The 17,269-nt window shown below is 34.7% G+C and overlaps 3 protein-coding genes across 4 annotated transcripts; 2 read left to right on the top strand and 1 right to left on the bottom strand.

The window, feature by feature from the left end:
• The first annotated feature begins 1,705 nt into the window (after positions 1–1,705).
• Positions 1,706–4,959, top strand: LOC131595178 (uncharacterized). Its single transcript, XM_058867467.1, has 2 exons — positions 1,706–3,074; positions 3,255–4,959. Exon 1 carries the CDS (start codon positions 1,823–1,825, stop codon positions 3,065–3,067), a length of 1,245 nt encoding a protein of 414 aa, XP_058723450.1. The 5' UTR covers positions 1,706–1,822; the 3' UTR covers positions 3,068–3,074; positions 3,255–4,959.
• A 17-nt stretch (positions 4,960–4,976) lies between these two features.
• On the bottom strand, positions 4,977–8,191 carry LOC131595176 (G-type lectin S-receptor-like serine/threonine-protein kinase LECRK1). Its single transcript, XM_058867465.1, has 2 exons — positions 7,507–8,191; positions 4,977–6,248 (listed from the first exon to the last, which is right to left on the bottom strand). Exons 1-2 carry the CDS (start codon positions 8,112–8,114, stop codon positions 5,099–5,101), a joined length of 1,758 nt encoding a protein of 585 aa, XP_058723448.1. The 5' UTR covers positions 8,115–8,191; the 3' UTR covers positions 4,977–5,098.
• Positions 8,192–12,943: 4,752 nt separating this feature from the next.
• On the top strand, positions 12,944–16,922 carry LOC131595179 (uncharacterized). 2 transcript variants are annotated; one of them, XR_009281736.1, is made up of 2 exons: positions 12,944–14,456; positions 15,666–16,922. XR_009281736.1 is itself a non-coding variant. In XM_058867468.1 (1 exon), the coding sequence occupies exon 1, from the start codon at positions 13,135–13,137 to the stop codon at positions 14,290–14,292; it is 1,158 nt and encodes a 385-aa protein (XP_058723451.1). In that variant the 5' UTR covers positions 12,944–13,134; the 3' UTR covers positions 14,293–15,441. The 2 variants fall into 2 exon arrangements, 1 of the variants encoding a protein (XP_058723451.1); XM_058867468.1 differs by lacking the exon at positions 15,666–16,922 and having other exon boundaries at positions 12,944–15,441.
• The last annotated feature ends 347 nt before the right edge of the window (positions 16,923–17,269 follow it).

Genomic DNA, 17,269 nt, shown 5'->3' with positions numbered 1-17,269 from the left:
AGGGCCGCCAGATACAGAGGGGGAACGATGCGGTGGGACCATACCGTTTGTACCTGGACCGCACGATGCACGACGACGTCACCTGGAGGCCGTTCGTCGACTACGCTCAGGTTGTCCCCTTTGACGGCATTGCTCTATATTCAGGCTGGTTGGCATGCGGGACCGGCATCATGGTCCGGTATCTCCCTGAGCGGTGCATGCGTCAGTTCGGATTCGTGCAGCGGATACCCAGGTCACCCTTTGAGGCTGCTCCCGACACAGTGACCCGAGTGCAGCTCACTGCCATATGGGAGGACTGGCAGCATCATGTGGTACCGCAGGAGTACCGTCTCACTCGGGTCACACAGGACTGACACAGTGAGGAGTGGTACGTCACATGGTTCTACCGGGTGTCCCATCCTCTGATGAGACCCGACGCTCCCGGCGCTCCTAGGCCAGCACATGAGGAGATCCTAGAGAACCAGCAGGCCGAGGATGACCACGCCATTGATCTCCTGTTGATCTGCCAGCGGATAGAGATGCTTGGGCGGGACGCCTTGGATCGGGGTGTCGTTCTTTAGGGCGGTCCAGATGCAGTCGCCGTGATGGAGTCGATCGTCACTGATGCGGGCCGTGCGGCGGGGTACAGGCGGCAGAGGAGGGCTCAGGGTGAGAGGGTTAGGCACACCTAGTAGTGGTCGGGTTTATTTTTTTTTTCGGATTATATATTGCGCACACTATTACTATTTGGTTCGGCTTGTATATATTATTTGGATTTTATTTATCGCATTAGTATTTTCTGTTTATATGTCGCTTATTTTATTTGGCGTTTGCGTTTAATTAAAATGCGAGACTGTTTAAGAAAAAACATAAAAAAAAAAACACAGTTTCTGCATAATTCGGAAGTTCATTTCCGAATTCACCCATGAGGTGTTTTCGGAAGTTCATCTCCGAATTCACCCCCCGTGAGGTGTTTTCGGAGATGAACTTCCGAATTGTGGAAATTTTTTATAAAAAAAAACGCTTCGGAAGTTCATTTCCGAAGCAGGGGTATTTTGGGATTTTCGCTGGGGGTAGGGGTGGAAGTAGGCCAGGCCGATAACAGGGGCCTACAGGCTAGCCTATATAGGCTCACGCCAGGCCATACATTATTTTTAAATAGTAAAGGCCTAGGCTTTTTTATAAGCCTATTTAGTTAAAAAGGCTAGGCCCCAGGCCCTAAAATAAGCCTTTTAAGCCTATCAGGCCGGCCTATTTAAATAAATATGAATATTTTTTTTATTATCATTATATTATATTTTGTACTTTGAATTAAAATCCATTAGTGAAACTTGGTTATATTGAAGAACTTGTGAAAATAAGATGAAAACACATTATGAACATTGTTCTCATAAGTTCTTTTAGTTAGTTAGTCTATTTAAGTATTATTTTAATTGTTTATTTACATATGTCTAAAACAAATAGGCTTCTATGTAGTCTAACAGGCTAACCAGACCTTCGAAAAGGTCAGGCTCAGACCTAAAAAATAAGCGTACGACAGGCTACAGATCAGGCTTAGGCTTCAGTTTTTTTTACAGACCAGGCTTAGGCTTGGCAAAGCCTAGCTCGGCTCAGCCTATTTCCACCCCTAGCTGGGGTTGAACCCCATAGTGGGTAAAGAAATTTTCAATAATAATTTGAGTCTCTAATAATCCATTATATAAAATCGTCTCATGTTTGTTTTTTCTAATTTCAAACTCGTGGCCGTACCAGTATTCAATGCACCTCCGCCGAAGGCACCCAAGCTGCACCATGAAGTCGCTATTTTGGCCGTTCACCGCCGGGAAACATAAATATTCTGTGTATGCATCGGATTCCGTTTTCTCCGTCCACCGCCGGGAGGAATAGATTCAAGGTAACACAAATAATTGAATTCAAATTCCATTTTCCGTTGCTTTCAGTTTTCACCATGTTCAACTTCATTACATGCCGCCACAAAACCCTAATCTACCTCAAACCCTTAACTTCTCCACAAACATCACCATTTTCTCTGCATTTTTCCACCAACACTTCCGATTCAACCTCATTCGCAGTCTCCTACCTCATCCACACTTTCGGTTTCTCCCCACAATTTGCTTCCAAACTCTGCTCCACTTACAAGGTTAAATTCAAAACCACCCAAAAACCTGATTCAGTTCTCAACTTCTTTAGAAACCACGGTTTCTCAGAACCCCAACTACGCGATTTGATTGCAAAGGGACCCTATCTCCTTTCCTGCAACCCATCCAAAACGGTGTTGCCAAAGTTTCAATTTTTTCTCTCCAAAGGCGCCTCTTACTCCGACATTGTTAAACTTGTCACTAAAACACCCCGTGTTTTATCTCCAAGCCTCAAGAATCAAATTGTCCCAACCTATGAATTGACACATAGATTCCTTCAATCCGACAAGGACACTATTGCTTGTGCTGTTCACAATCCAACTTTACTTAGTCACCCTCAAGTGTCGCGTAACATTAGAATCTTAATTGAGAACGGAGTGCTAGACTCAAGCATTGCAAGATTGCTTCAGAGGCGGCCTCGGATATTGGATACACCTGACATGTTGGAGCTGGTGGAGGAATTAAAGGATTTGGGTTTTAATCCTTCAAAACCAGCCTTTGGTGTAGCATTGGCTGCAAAAATATCAGTAACCAAAACTCGGTGGAAAGAGAAAGTCGATGCCTTTAAAAAATGGGGCTGGTTGGATGAAAATGTTCTCGATGCATTTAAAAGGCAGCCTAAATGTATGTTAGTATCCATTGCTAAAATTGATTCAGTGATGAGTTTTTGGGTCAATCAGTTGGGTTGGGATGCTCTCGCCCTTACCAAAGGACCAACAATTTTTTCGTTAAGTTTGAAAAAAAGGATCATTCCGATGGCACATGTACTGCAATTTCTGATGGAGAAAGGTTTGCGAAAAAAGAATGCTAGCTTAACTTCTCCATTTATGGTGCCTGAGAAATATTTCCGTGATATGTTTATAAAACGTTTTGACGAATCTTCTTATCTATTAAAGTTGTATGAGGAAAAACTCAATCCTGCATTCACAGCTGACAAAACTTGCATGTGACGATCAGGTATTCAGGTGCTTTAGCCTTAATGGTTTCATTCTTGATCCTTATTTTGTTTGAATACATCTTTAGTACCATTGTAATTAGAGCTAGTTTAGCTAACTTGTTTCCTATGCTTATTTGGAATTTTGAACAAATTTTTGTTTATTGTCATTGATATTTTTTCAAAATTTTGATTTATCTCAGGTCTAATAATACCTCAAAAGTTGAATTTTCTTGCATTTATGGGTATGGAGTTCTTTTTTTTTTTTGTGATAGTGTGAAATGATTGAATTTTCCATGTTTGTTTAGCCCAAAAACCTGAAATAGTTTTAAATTACAGTTGCAAATACCAACAGGGTAAATACTACTCTGTGATTGTGGTTATGGTGCAATTGTGAAGATATCTCAAACTTCAACATTGAAGTTACAATTATAGTTGGGAACTACAACTGTTTAATACTTGGCAATCAGCTTTAGGCCACTGTCAAGCCAACTCTTAGGACCTGAGTTTACTTAGATATCAAGTCATCAATCATATAAAATGATACTCCTAATTCAAAGTGTACATTCTTTCTTTTCTGGCTTTATTCAAAACCCATTAACTTTCACAAAGATGTATTTTGAAACGAATTAAAATATAATTTTACATGATAAAAAAATCTTAATTTTCTTGGAACAAGTTCTGAATTTGAGGTAGAGTGTATCCAAGGAGGTAGAATCCTCTTTATCTACATATCACTAAATTTCTCTCTTAATTTTGGTTTTAGATTGGGTGGAGTCAAAGTATCATTCAACTGCTACAGTCCACAAATCCTTGTCATTTTGTTTAAAAACATAGCTGGAAAATAATACTTTTTTATTCATAAAAGTGGCAATGGTGACTATTTTATAACTGTACAGTAGGAAATTTGAATACTGTCTTTTGGAGTTATCATAGGCATGCTAACTTCACCAAATCATATTTTAAATAAAACTCAAAGTACAAAGTATTTAATCTAATAATAAACAAGATTTTATTACTATAATGAAGCTACAATTGTGATTGTGGAGTCCAGTTACATAAAACACTAGTTTTATGCCATAGTCAGGTCTTTCGCAAGACCTAATTTTGTGGAGTACAATTCCTTAAAACACAATTTTATGAAGAATATTGATTTAACATGAATTTCTATCTCATTACTTTTGGAATTATCTAATACATGGAAAGATCAGTGAGGTTTTATTTTCCTTTTTTTTCTTCTATTTCTTGTTTTGTTGTCTTTTCTAATGGTGTTAATAAAATTATCATCTTTGTTTTTCATTAGTCATCATTCTATATTTTTGGTTTTTCTTATTTTAGTCTATCTTTTTTTTTTATTACTCGTACATTTTTATGTCACAAAATGAACTCACAGACACTTAGAGATCCCTTCACCTAAAGAATAAAAATGAATTCAATAATTCACCCCATATAAGCCCTAGTTTGGCTAAAACAATAGAAACAAGAAGAGTTTTATAATTATTATTTTATCTTTAATCTGCAATGATTCGAACCAACATTTTTCTTCTAAATTCTTCTTTCAATATACTCTGATCAATGCAAAATATGGAATTTTTTAACACAGAATAAAAATTAATAAAGGAGATGGAAAGAAAAGAGAGATAATGTTTTTGGCTCTCCTATTGATGGACAATGTGGAAGGAGAGCATGAGAGTGATGTGAATCCTAATTCTAATTGGTAATATAGATCTCAATTAAAACAAAAGAACATCTTGTATTATCATAATAAGTTTTCCATATTTAGTTACTGTAAATTAAAAGTCTTACAAACTTTAAAGATTATAATATCAATAAATGTGAACAAATATTTTTTTTAAACGTAAGAAATTTTGCATGCAATGCTAAATGGGAGAAAAATATAATGAAAAGGTGGTTTTTTGGAAAAATATAGATCTAATATATTCATTTTTTTAGTGATATGTTCCCTGCTTTAGAGAAAAACAAAATGAGCAAATACACTTTGTAAGTAAAGGTGAAAAGCAACATCAAAACTAAATTTTAAAGAGAACTAACTTTGATTAGAAGAACCATACAAGTAGGGATTTGGAGGAATTTCAACTTCAACAATCCCTTCTAGCATTAACAACACCTTCTTCATTGGTGGCCTTAGAGATGGATCTTCTTGAGTGCACCAAATAGAAATCATGACAAATTTTTCAAATCTACTCATATCTTTGTCTGCCTCATATTCATTTTCTAAAAGAATATCCATTCTACCAGTCTTGTAGCAATCATATGCCCAATCAATTAAAATTCTTTTTTCTTCACTAACAGTATCATCCTCTATATTTTTCCTAGAACAAATAATCTCTAGTAATAACACTCCAAAACTAAAAGTATCAACCTTAGAAGTGATAGGTGCACTCCTAAACCAATCTGGTGCAACATAACCTTTGGTTCCTCTGATTCCGGTTTTTGTGTGACTTTGATTAATCAATAATAGTTTTGCTAACCCAAAATCTGAAATCTTGGCATTGTAGTCATCATCAAGAAGGATGTTTTGTGGCTTTATGTCACAGTGAATTATTTGGGTGCAACATTCTTCATGCAAGTAAACAAGACCTCTTGCAATCCCAATGATAATATGAACTCGTTGGTTCCAGTTTGGTTTCAAAGGTGTGAAAAGAAATCTTGCTAAAGTACCATTACTCATTAACTCATACACCAAAATCCTGTGTTGATCTTCACTACAATACCCATGAAGACGCACAAGGTTCCTATGATGAGTTTTGATTATCACATTCATTTCAGTTTGAAATTCCTTATCACTATCTTGAAATAACTTGTCCAATTTTTTAACCGCGACACAAGTATCCACATCTACCTTTCCTTTGTATACAATGCTACAAGACCCTCTTCCTAATTCTTCCCTAAAATTGTTTGTTACTTTTGTAATTTCCTTGAAAGAAAAAATTCTCAAATTTCTATCAACAACTTTTTTGTTGGTTGTGCTACTTTTTATCTTCTTTGAGTTGTACCAATAAAAAATTGCGCCAACCAATGTTATAACTATAGCGATGGAGAATCCCAAAATAATTAACATGACAATGATCAAAGTACCAAAAGCAAACTCTCTCGAAGAAGAGAGCAACTGATTTGTCCCATTGCCAGCAGTGAATGAGTCGTCTACACTCACACTTTGATCGAAAAGTCCCATGCTACAATATAAAAATTAATAAAATTAATAATCTAAACAAAAATGTTTAAAAAGAAATATTGTTAAAGGCATTCGGGAACATGACAATAGAATTAAAATTATTTTCCTATTGTCCCTGCATGGCTACAAACTGAATTAACATTTAGGAACATGACAATAGAATTAAAATTATCCATATTATTTTTCAATAACTTGACAGTAGAATTATTCACTAAAAAAAAAAAAAGAATTCTCAAGGGTTATTTATTTCTCTGGATGATAGGTCTAAGGTTATTTGTTGTCTGATCAATTTAAAAATTTAAAAATGATTTTATTTTTTCTAGTTCATCAGTTAATTTGAAATATATGTGAAAGAAAATAGTTTTTTTTTACTTAAAATTCAAATTTCCCTGTGGTTCTCACGTAAGTAGAGTCTCATTGCGTGGAATATTGTGTGCATCCCTCAGGATTATGGGATCAGTTGCAAAACAATGATAGGTTTAGAAGGAAGGATGTGTATAAGCTGATGCGAGCAAATGATCCAAAGGTGCCTTGGCGTAATGTATTCCACTACAATGCTGCAAGACCTAAGACTTTGATGATATTATGGCTTGCTTGCCATGGTGGGTTAGCCACCAAACATAGATTGTTCAAGTATGGAATGTTGGTAACAGTAACAGTTGATTTTTTTTCAAACGAGGAGACCATAAATCACTTGTTCTATGATTGTTGTGACGATTATTTGATCCAAAGTACTTGATTGGACTCAAGTGAAGCATATCCTAAAGAATGGGATGAAGAACTTAATTGGTTAATTTGGTGTATCAAAGAGAAAGGATGGAGAGCTTCTATATTGAAGTTAGCCGCAACTTAGATCCTTTATGGAGTTTGGAAATAACGTATTAATAAAAGCTATGGTAATAGTGTAGATAATACTTAGATAGTGAAGAATATTATAGACATGATTGTTTATAGGGGGTGGTATAGTGGGAAACTTAAAGCACACATAGCTAAGTTGATGATGTTCAAAAGTTATGTTTTTTATTATCGTTGTCTTTTTTGAGGGTCGGATTCAAACAATCGCCTTGTATCAAATTTCACGTTTGATTAAAAATAAAGCCATAAAAAAAATTTATAAAGTGTAAAACATCTTACTTTAAAAAGTAGGAATAAATTGTTGTAATATTTTGATTCACAATACTAGCAGACAAACACTTTTTTAATTAAATTTTTAAAGTGTGTAAATGATATTAGATAGTGAGAAATTTTGATGGTCTAACCTGGAAGCTGGGCAAAATATGATCTTATACAAATTAGTTGAACAAGTAAATGTGTTTGTCCCATTGTCTTTTGCACACATATTATTAATGTTTGTAAGGCAACCTGCAGTGCTACAATTCACGTTCTCACCAGAAACACCAATAGGAACCACCACTATGGGGATATTGAAACCTTCTACAACATCAACATTATAAAAAACAAGACCATTTTTTCCTAGACGGAATTCTGCTAGTGTGGCAGGGGGCATGTCTCGCATTCCATCACATGATTGCTTGCCAGTACCGCAATCGCCAGTAATGCATGAGAAGTTCCCTCCTGTGGCTGAATTAGTTCTGCAGAGAGTTCGGCCCCAAACGTGGCCGTTCCAAGTTGGAGGAGCCCAAACAGTGGACCTGTCCCACATTTTTAAACTAAAGTGGTTGGTTTCAAGAGTTGTGTTTTGAGCGGTAGAAAAGGAAGCTGGCCATACTCTGAATTTGCATTGGTTCACTAGAATGAAATACTTTTGATCTAAATCATTACATGATATGGGTAGAAGGAGGATTGCTAAGAAGATTGAAAACAGTGTTGTTGGGCCTGACTGAACCACATGCAAACTTATGGACATTATATTATTGAAGAGAGACACCAATTCTTGTGAAATGAAAATGAAAAGATTGATTTTACAAGAGATGAAATTATGGAGACTTGATGTTTGTTATTTTTCTCATGAATGACTTATTTATTTATAAGCACTACTTTGTGCATGGGAATAGTTGAGTTACAGTGTTCGATTTCGTTTCAACTTAAACCATGAGTCGCTTGTACTAGTCAAATGCCAGGCCTACCAATTACATCATCAGCCGGCTAGACTACCATTAGCACATATTATTAGTCTAATAATTCTTTAATCAATACCTATAACACACTCTTTTTTTTTTTTTTTGACAAAACCTATAACACACTTATTAAAATCCTCTTTAAAATATTTTAAAATAATTAATTTATAAAAATTAAAATTAAAACTTGAAATTTATTTAATTAACATTAGCTTTTTCAAGGAAAGAAAATAGACGTTTTCTTGGCTAATTTTAAATTTACTAACCGAAATGAAAGGAATCCATTTATACCTAGTTGTTTGGGCCCGTTAATTTTACCTATAAAAAATAATTTTTTTTAATGTGTTTTTTATAATTTGAAAGATAACTTTGGTATCATGTATCATAAATATATTTTTAATAATGACAACTTCAATTTAAATCCACACTTAAATAAGCGGGGACAAAGAACAATAGCAACAAAAATAAATAATTTTTAATAATAATAATAATAATCAATAAGTAGAAATATAACAGAATAAGGTAAAAAAAAGAAAGACAAAATTTGTTTAGACAATTCATTCAAAAGATATTGAGGGAGAGAGCAACTCTTTCATTCATTGTATTCATAAAATTATTATAAAATATTATAAATGATTTTTAAAAAAAATAGCATTCGCCTTCATACTTCCCAAAAACTAATTGTGAAGGTTTCTATACACAAATCTCTATTTTTCAATCTTTCTAACTCTCAATAAGTAAATAAAAAAATAAATAAACTAAAAAATTATAAATTAAGACCATATGAGACGATATAAAAAATAACTTGATTGCAAGATATTATTTCATACAACATTACTCTTCTTCACCGATATAAAATTGTTACGAACAAATTCTTTAATATTTAGAACCAAAAATTCTATACAAAATATTTCTAAAATTTATCTATTTGGTCAAAATGAAATAAAATTTCTATTTCATCAAAAAATTCAAATTCACGTGATCTCTTTTTCATAATTCAACATTATCACTAATTATCAATTAAAAAATATAATTGCTTATATTAAATTGTTCTTGCTATTTCCTTTTTGACATAAAAGTCAAACAACAATTACTACACATTGATAGTTGCAAGTACATTGATAATGATTATTATCCCTAGCCCTAGCCTTAAGGCTTAAGGATGAGAATAGGTTGGATCGAGTTAGGCTTTGTCAAACATGAACCTGACCTGCTAAAAAATTCAAAGCCTAAGTCTGTCTTTTGGCCTATCAAAAGAAAATTTTACTTTGTACCCCTACAATTATACCTATACCCTTACATGAAAAAAAATAGACCGAAATACCCTCTTGTAAATAGTAGATATTTTAAATTTTTTTCATTTTTTCTTCGCATTTCAGAAAAAAATCAAAACACCGAAAATATATAAATCGGAACACTTTTTTAAAGTCTTCCGGTTTAAAAAAAACAAAGCGGAACACTTAAAAAAAGAAGAGTTCTGGTAGTTTTCAATGTATTTAAAGTGGAGTTTGAAATTACATACCGAAACACTTATTTAAAGTGTTCCGGTGATTTTTTTTAAATTCTAGATTTTATGCAACGTTTTAAAACCGTTACCTAAATTAAATGACAAATAAAAAAAAAGTTGCCTAAATTATTGTGAAAAAGCATACACTGGTGACACCCTAGGCAACGGTTTTGCTCTATTCCCAGAACTTTATGCAACAGTTTTAAAACGTTGTCTAAAGTCTAAAATATTTTTTAAAAAATAAACCACCGGAACACTTTAAATAAGTGTTCCGGTTTGCACTTTAACTCTCACTTTATTCAACTTTAAAATTACCATAAAACACTTTAACTAAGTGTTTCGGTATGTAACTTGAAAACTTTGACTACCGGAACTCTTTTTCCAAGTGTTCTGGTGTATTTTTTTTTAAACCCGAACACTTTGAAAAAGTGTTCCGATTTATATAATTTTAGGTGTTTCGATTTTTTTTTTTTGAAATGTGAGGAAAAATGAAAAAAAATTAAAATATGTACTATTTATACGAGGGTATTTCGGTCCTAATTTTTTATGTCTAGGGGGTATGAGTATAATTATAGGGGTACAAAGTAAAATTTTTCTATCAAAAACTTATTTTTCAGCTTGAGCATAGCCTTTTTAAAGGCCTAATTGGCGAAAATTTTACGTCATACCCCCACCATTATCCCTCTACCCCTACATTTTTTAAAATATTCCAATTCTACTCCTTTGAATTTATCAAATAATTTTATTATTTAATATTTACCATTTCACACGCCTACTAAAGTGCACCGAATATCTTACAATCAAGTTTTTCGATTTATAATTTTTTTTTATCGGATAACTTGCAATCAAGTTTTCCGGCTTATAATTTTTCTTCACCAGATAACTTGCAGTCAAGTTTTTCCGGTATATAATTTTTATTCACCGGATAACTTGCAATCAAGTTTTCTAGTATGTAATTTTTCTCGAATAACTTATCCAACAATGAAAAACCAAGTCCTAAAGTAAATAAAACGGTGACCTATTCTAATAGACATGGTTTTTGCAACTTATGAAAAATGGTATATCTCACACTTGAGAACCGTTGCCTAATATTGTAGATAACTATTTTATTTTATTTTGGCCACAGTTTTTCCTTGTCGCCTAAATATTTTTTTAAAAAAAATGGGTTAGTTAAAAATTATGCACTGTCATCATTTCTAAATGATTTTAGATCTTTTTCCTAACAACCATTTTCATGTTTCCATCACATTTTGACTTCATCAAGATTAATTGTAGTGTGTGTAACGCTCCAAACTACTTTCAAGATTACTGGCTGACCCCACAAACCAACACGAGTCTTTTCATCATGCATTTTTCTCACTCACACCCTTTCCATAGTTAAGCATGCTTGACTTGGAATAATATTTGGATGGATGACATTCTGGAAAGTTTCCTAGAAAGCGTATGAGTGGGGAAAAAGCATGATGAAAAGACTCGTGTTGGTTTATGGGGTTAGTCGGTAATCCTGAAAGTAGTTTGGGGCGTTACATACACTACATTTTATCTAGATGAAGTCAAAATGTGATGAAAACATGAAAATGGTGGTTAAGAAAAAGATCTAAAGTCATTTAGAAATGATGATGGTACATAATTTTTAACTAACTCGAAAATTTTAAATAAAAAAAGTTTAGGCAACAAGGAAAGACTTGGGAATAGGAAATCACAAGATATATGAGAATTAAGTGTCAGTTCCCACAGAAGGCGCCACTGTTCCATACCGAAACTAGAAGTATATGGAATCACACAAGCTACGGAGGAGGAGAGCTTCTAATGCGACAGAGGGGGTCTACATGGAAGGTTAGCACTCTGACGCTCAAGTCAGTATGTGAATAATGAGAGAGTATTCAAATTGTGTTTAAAACTTGTTATATGAAATGGAGTCATCCGCTTATATAGAGGAGTTCGATAACCGACTTTCTAACTAACTGGCTTAGAATGTGAAGGACAGTTGGACGCGTTGGAGGTGCGGATCTTCTACTTCCAAATTACGGGAGATTTAGTGGTCATGAGAATGTTCCAAAAGCTTTTTCGTATGTACTTGAACTGGATCTAGGATGTTATGCCTGGACATGAATGGTTTTGAAAAGCAACATGCCTAGACCAAATCAATATAGGGAGTTCTTTCCTTATGGTGGTCAGATCTCTGAAGATGGGCCGGATCGCAAAGAATATGGCTGGCCCATAACAGGTTCAAAGAATATAAGAGAAATTCAATCTATCAGGTTGGAAAAAAACTCCCTAAATTCCTCTTATTCTTATATAAGCAAAGTCAATCAGACATATCAAATTGAAAGTAAGGCACAAGAGCAAACCAACAGTCATATTTCACCTTGGGAACACAACTGAACTCAAGTGCACTCAAGTACACAATAAGTTGTGTCATGTCACTCTCTACCTTTTCAAGTCACACGTCAAGAGAAAAATGGTCAAACGTTTCAATGATGGAACCACATTTAATGCTCATGCTCTCCATCATATTTTGGAAAAATCAAAGTGATGTTTACCCGCTAAAGCACATATAGTCATTCTTGAAGGCCGACCACGACTGCTAAAAGACTTCCCCGGTATCCAAAGTGTCTGACGAGTCTTGGGGGACGGTTATGTGCCGGTCAAAGGCCCAACAAATCAAGGAACAATTATCATGTCTGCTCCGTCAAGCCCAAAGTATAAATGCCTTCTCAAAAGATTTTTAGGTACACAATTTCTAATCTCCACTTTCACTACAATCATCTTGAATCCTAACTGACTTGAGTGCTAGAGTGCTAACAATACAGATACCCTAAGTCCACCACACCGGAGATTAATTCAAAATAAATACCTCCTATTTCAAAAGCATCACAATTACAACCTTTAAATCGAGACACTCATGCCTAAAATCGCCGACAAAGCTTCATTCTCTTGGAGATTTCATTATCTCCTTTATTTTTGGTTCCACCACGAAATTTAAATAAAAATCTAAATTGTAACATGAAAAATTAGATAGGAATCTAAGCCAAATGAACAACAAACTACACCAATAATCCTATAAGTCCCGTTAAGTTTAGGTAGAGGGAAACAAAATTAAAATATATATTTGCCCTTGCCTCTCCAAAAAGAACCTATACAAAATTCTCTTGTATCGGCGATTTTTTAGTCTTCACGCACAGTCACTAAGCATCTCTCAGCTCTATCCACACGAACACAGTTCAGTTGAATTGAATCGAATCTTCTTCTTCCACCAAAACCCTACATTTCATTACAATCCATTGATTTCACCAATAACCATGTTCAAAGCATTGCTACACCCCAATGATTCCGCCATATCAACAACCTCAAGAATACTCTGCAACTTGCATTTCCCATTTGCTCACAAATTCCTCACCACAACCACCACCACTTCACCCTCATTCGCTGTCTCCTACTTCATCAACAACCTCAAATTCTCATCAGAATCCGCTCTCAAAGCCTCCAAACTCGTCCATTTCAAAACCTCAAAAAAACCCGACTCAGTCCTCAGCTTCTTCAGAACCCACGGTTTCGCCGATTCAGATATACACAAAATCATCCAAAGGGAGCCCTGGCTTCTTTCCTGCAACACCCAGAAAAGGGTTCTCCCAAAGTTTCAATTTTTACTCTCCAAAGGCGCTTCTACCTCTGATATCGTCCGCATCGTTGTAGGTAACCCTAGATTCATGAAATCCAGCTTGAATAATCGTGTTATCCCTGTTTATAATTTGGTAACTCAATATCTTCAATCCGATGAAAAGACTATTGCTTCAGTAATTTCATGTCCTTCTTTGCTTTGTAGTGATTATCTTGCTCCTAATGTCAATATGATGGTTGAGAATGGTGTTTGCTATTCTAGCATTTATAGGATTCTTCGTACTAGACCGAATGTTATCTTTTGTAGACCTAGAGAGTTGAAGGAGACGGTGGAGGAATTGAAAAACATGGGATTTGATCCTTCTAAATCGTATTTCGGTGATGCATTGCTCGGGAAAATAGGTTTAAGTAAATCAAAATGGAATGAGAGAATTGAGACCTTCAAGAGTTGGGGTTGGTCTGAGGAAACTGTTTTGGAAGCTATTAAGAGGCAGCCGAAATGTATGTTAGCGTCGAACGATAAAATCAATAGGGTGATGAGTTTTTGGGTTAATGAGATGGATTGGGATTCTTCTTATCTAGTCAAGGGACCAGGGATGTTTGGTTATTGTTTGGAGAAAAGGATCATTCCAAGAGCTATGGTTATTTTTTATCTTCTAGCTAAGGGTTTGAGAAGCGAAAAGGCTAGCTTGCTTTCTCCGTTTTATATGTCTGAGAAATTGTTTTTGGAAAAATATGTGTTACGTTTTAGAGAGGAGGAAACTTCTCATCTATTGAAGTTATATCATGGAATGATGAAGCTGGGAGATAAGAAGGCAAGGGACATAGAAGAGTCATGATCATGATAAGTTACATTTGTAAAATGTTTGATTGTAGAAAAGTGCTTCACTTTACTGGTATTTGACATTGATTTATGGAAATGCTTTCTGTTGGAACCTCTTGTCACAAGCAATTTCAGATTGATCAACATGGACAACTAAAGACTTATTGTATACGATATCAGGTACTCCCTGTACCGGGAACATTTTTGTATGAATATATATTTTTTTTCTTCTGGATCATTTCTTAGTACTTGACATTGAAGTGTTAGGAAAGTTTTAGTGCTTGAATTATTGTTCATGAAATACCTTCCAAGAAGGTAAATAAATTGAATATTGTAGGATGTACCATACTGTGCTACCTGTGGAGAAATATGAAATGGCTTGTGGCTGGTAATGATATTTTAATTTATCATCTCTTACTGATATGTATTGCACATCACTGTTAATTACAGAACGGATGGCTTTTTATTTTTTTGTTTCACAGTTCCTTCTAATAAAAGACTTCATGGAGCAGATTTTGAACTTGCAATTAGTTGACCATGAAATGGTGTTCTTAAAGAAACTTCTCCTTGCTCCTGTTATGTTTGAATTAATAGAAATGAATAGGGTAATAGGGAGTGGATGACGTGACATCAGTTGTCAATTTTTGCTTATTGATCTCCTTATCATTCTGTTTCATAGAGATTTGGCAAAGTTTTACATTATTTGTCGTCTATTAAACACAACTCTCTCCTTTTATCTGGGCTTGGGACCGGTTGTTGTGTTGTTGATCTCCTTATCATTCCATTCAATTTTTATACAATGGAATAGGGGTATGATCTAATTAATAATAGTAGTAAGTGGTTTTATTTGGGAGTATAAGAAATAAAATGAAGAATAAGATGTTTGCAGGATTTTGTAAGGTGTCCAAAGCAGATGTTTGGCTCCAGTTTCTGTAAGCCTTGCATAATTTGTCACCCTAAATTTTTCATGGATACTGTCACGGACATACAGATCTGGAGTGCACTTGTGCATTGTCTAGATAGACAGACATTGTGAAGGCTTAAAGAGGATTGACACATAACAAATGCACACAATTACTGAAACACGCTTGGATTATTTATTTTGTTTGGAAAATAAATGAGATGTTGCCTAATATCATTTTGATGTTAAATATGTAAATTCATACGTTGCTTGTGTCTTTACATGATGATCTCATGTATTTTCTACTTTATCAATCTTTTATTTGGAAGATGACTTATGTATCCTTATGGTGTCGGATCAATATGATTATCTCAAGTATTTTCTGATTTACCAATCTGATAACTTATGTATCCTTATGGTGTGTTCCCATACTATCAACATGGTTGCGAAAATATCTGTTATTATAAGTACTTGATAAATAAATGCAGGGACGACAATTTGTGTTATCACTTTATGCTGGATGGAACTCTTTAGAAATTGTTCTGACCGACCTCAAGTCTAATCTTTCCAAGTAATATGGGGTTTTAAGGTGTACTGAGATTGTTGCCCTCCGGTCGAGGCTAAGAGACACCGTGTGTTTGTGAACCCTGAGCATGTTTATCCCTCCTTCTAGTGTCAATGTTCTGGTCGACTTCAAATCTGCTGACCACTATGGCTATGAGGTATTGTTCGCTTTGAGAGTGAAAACTCGTCACGGTTTTGTCTTTTGGAAAACACACTTCATTGGGTTTAAGAGTGTCTGTGTTGTATATAAAATATTTTTATCCTCAATTCTCAAACAATGTGAGACTTTAAGGTATATTAGAGTAGTTGCAATGGCCTCTGTATATTAGAATAGTTGCAAGGGCCTCAATTGTGAAGCTTGTGATTATATTCTTTGAAAAAATGTGATGCTTTTTTATTTTATTTTTATGAAATACATTGCGAGTGTGATGTTTTAAGCGGGAAACATCTCCAAAATCGAAGATTTCTCAAAGCAACATTTTCTTGCTTTGGTCGAAATCATGTTTGGTGTTGATATATAGGAATCTAAAACAAATGAGCTATTAGATTATTGTATTTAGAAATATCTTCCTAAGAAAAGATTACTCACTCATGTCCTTAACAGTTAGGGAATACAAACGAGGAACTTGTGAATGTTGATTGTCGGATCCTCTCATCCACCATAATTGTGTACTTAGACTCTTGTTTGCCGCCTTTGGTGGTGGAGAACCTTTTTTGTTGGAGAACATAAGTTGGTTGTTAATTTCCTTAGGTTAATTCAGAGATTTATCCTCTCTTCAGAAAGAGACCGATGGTGGTGGCGACATGAGAAAGAAGCAATTTACTTGGTTGCGTTAGCTTGCAATGCCCCCCTTAATGCTAGTTTGGGTGTCGCTATCCCTATTAATAAAGTGATATTAGCACGCCCTTAATTTTGGATAGGTAGAACCATTCTAAGTGGTTGTTTTTTCTTGTCAACACTTCTAGGGTAAGATCTTACTATTGCCAACTAAATCCTTATTATTGCCAACTTGTTCAAGTGTCGAGTCTTACCTGATCTCGATGGTATTTCTTATGAGTTGTGTGATGGGTCTATATAGTCGGTGTAATTTATAAGATGGTAGCTCCGAACTTCGGTGTGGTATATAATTTTTAGGTGGCTTGAGTAAACTTTTGTTCTTTCTATTGATCTTCCATCAAGTTTTGAGGTTTTTCTCATTAGGGGAGTTTTAGGATTAAATGTGGATTTTTTGTATGATTTGCCTTTAAAAAACAAATCATGGTTGTGTATTGAATTTGACTAAATTTTTTTCCTCATAACCAAAGCTACATTCAATAATTGTCAAGTAGGCATGGGAACAAAACTCAAATCCTCGTATATCCACTCAACCTCGTCCCGAGTTAGATGAGGAAAACTCGTTTTGATTGAATTTTGATCAAAGTCATGTCAAATTTTCGGAAATCCTATGTAGGTTAGCCTATAGTTTAACCATGATAAAATAATAAGGTATTATTTAATCACGATTTAACTTGAAAAATATTTTATGAG

The sequence above is a fragment of the Vicia villosa genome, linkage group LG4 (assembly GCF_029867415.1).
Source record: "Vicia villosa cultivar HV-30 ecotype Madison, WI linkage group LG4, Vvil1.0, whole genome shotgun sequence".
NCBI classification, from domain to species: domain Eukaryota; kingdom Viridiplantae; phylum Streptophyta; class Magnoliopsida; order Fabales; family Fabaceae; genus Vicia; species Vicia villosa.
This window is presented reverse-complemented; position numbering and strand designations above follow the sequence as displayed.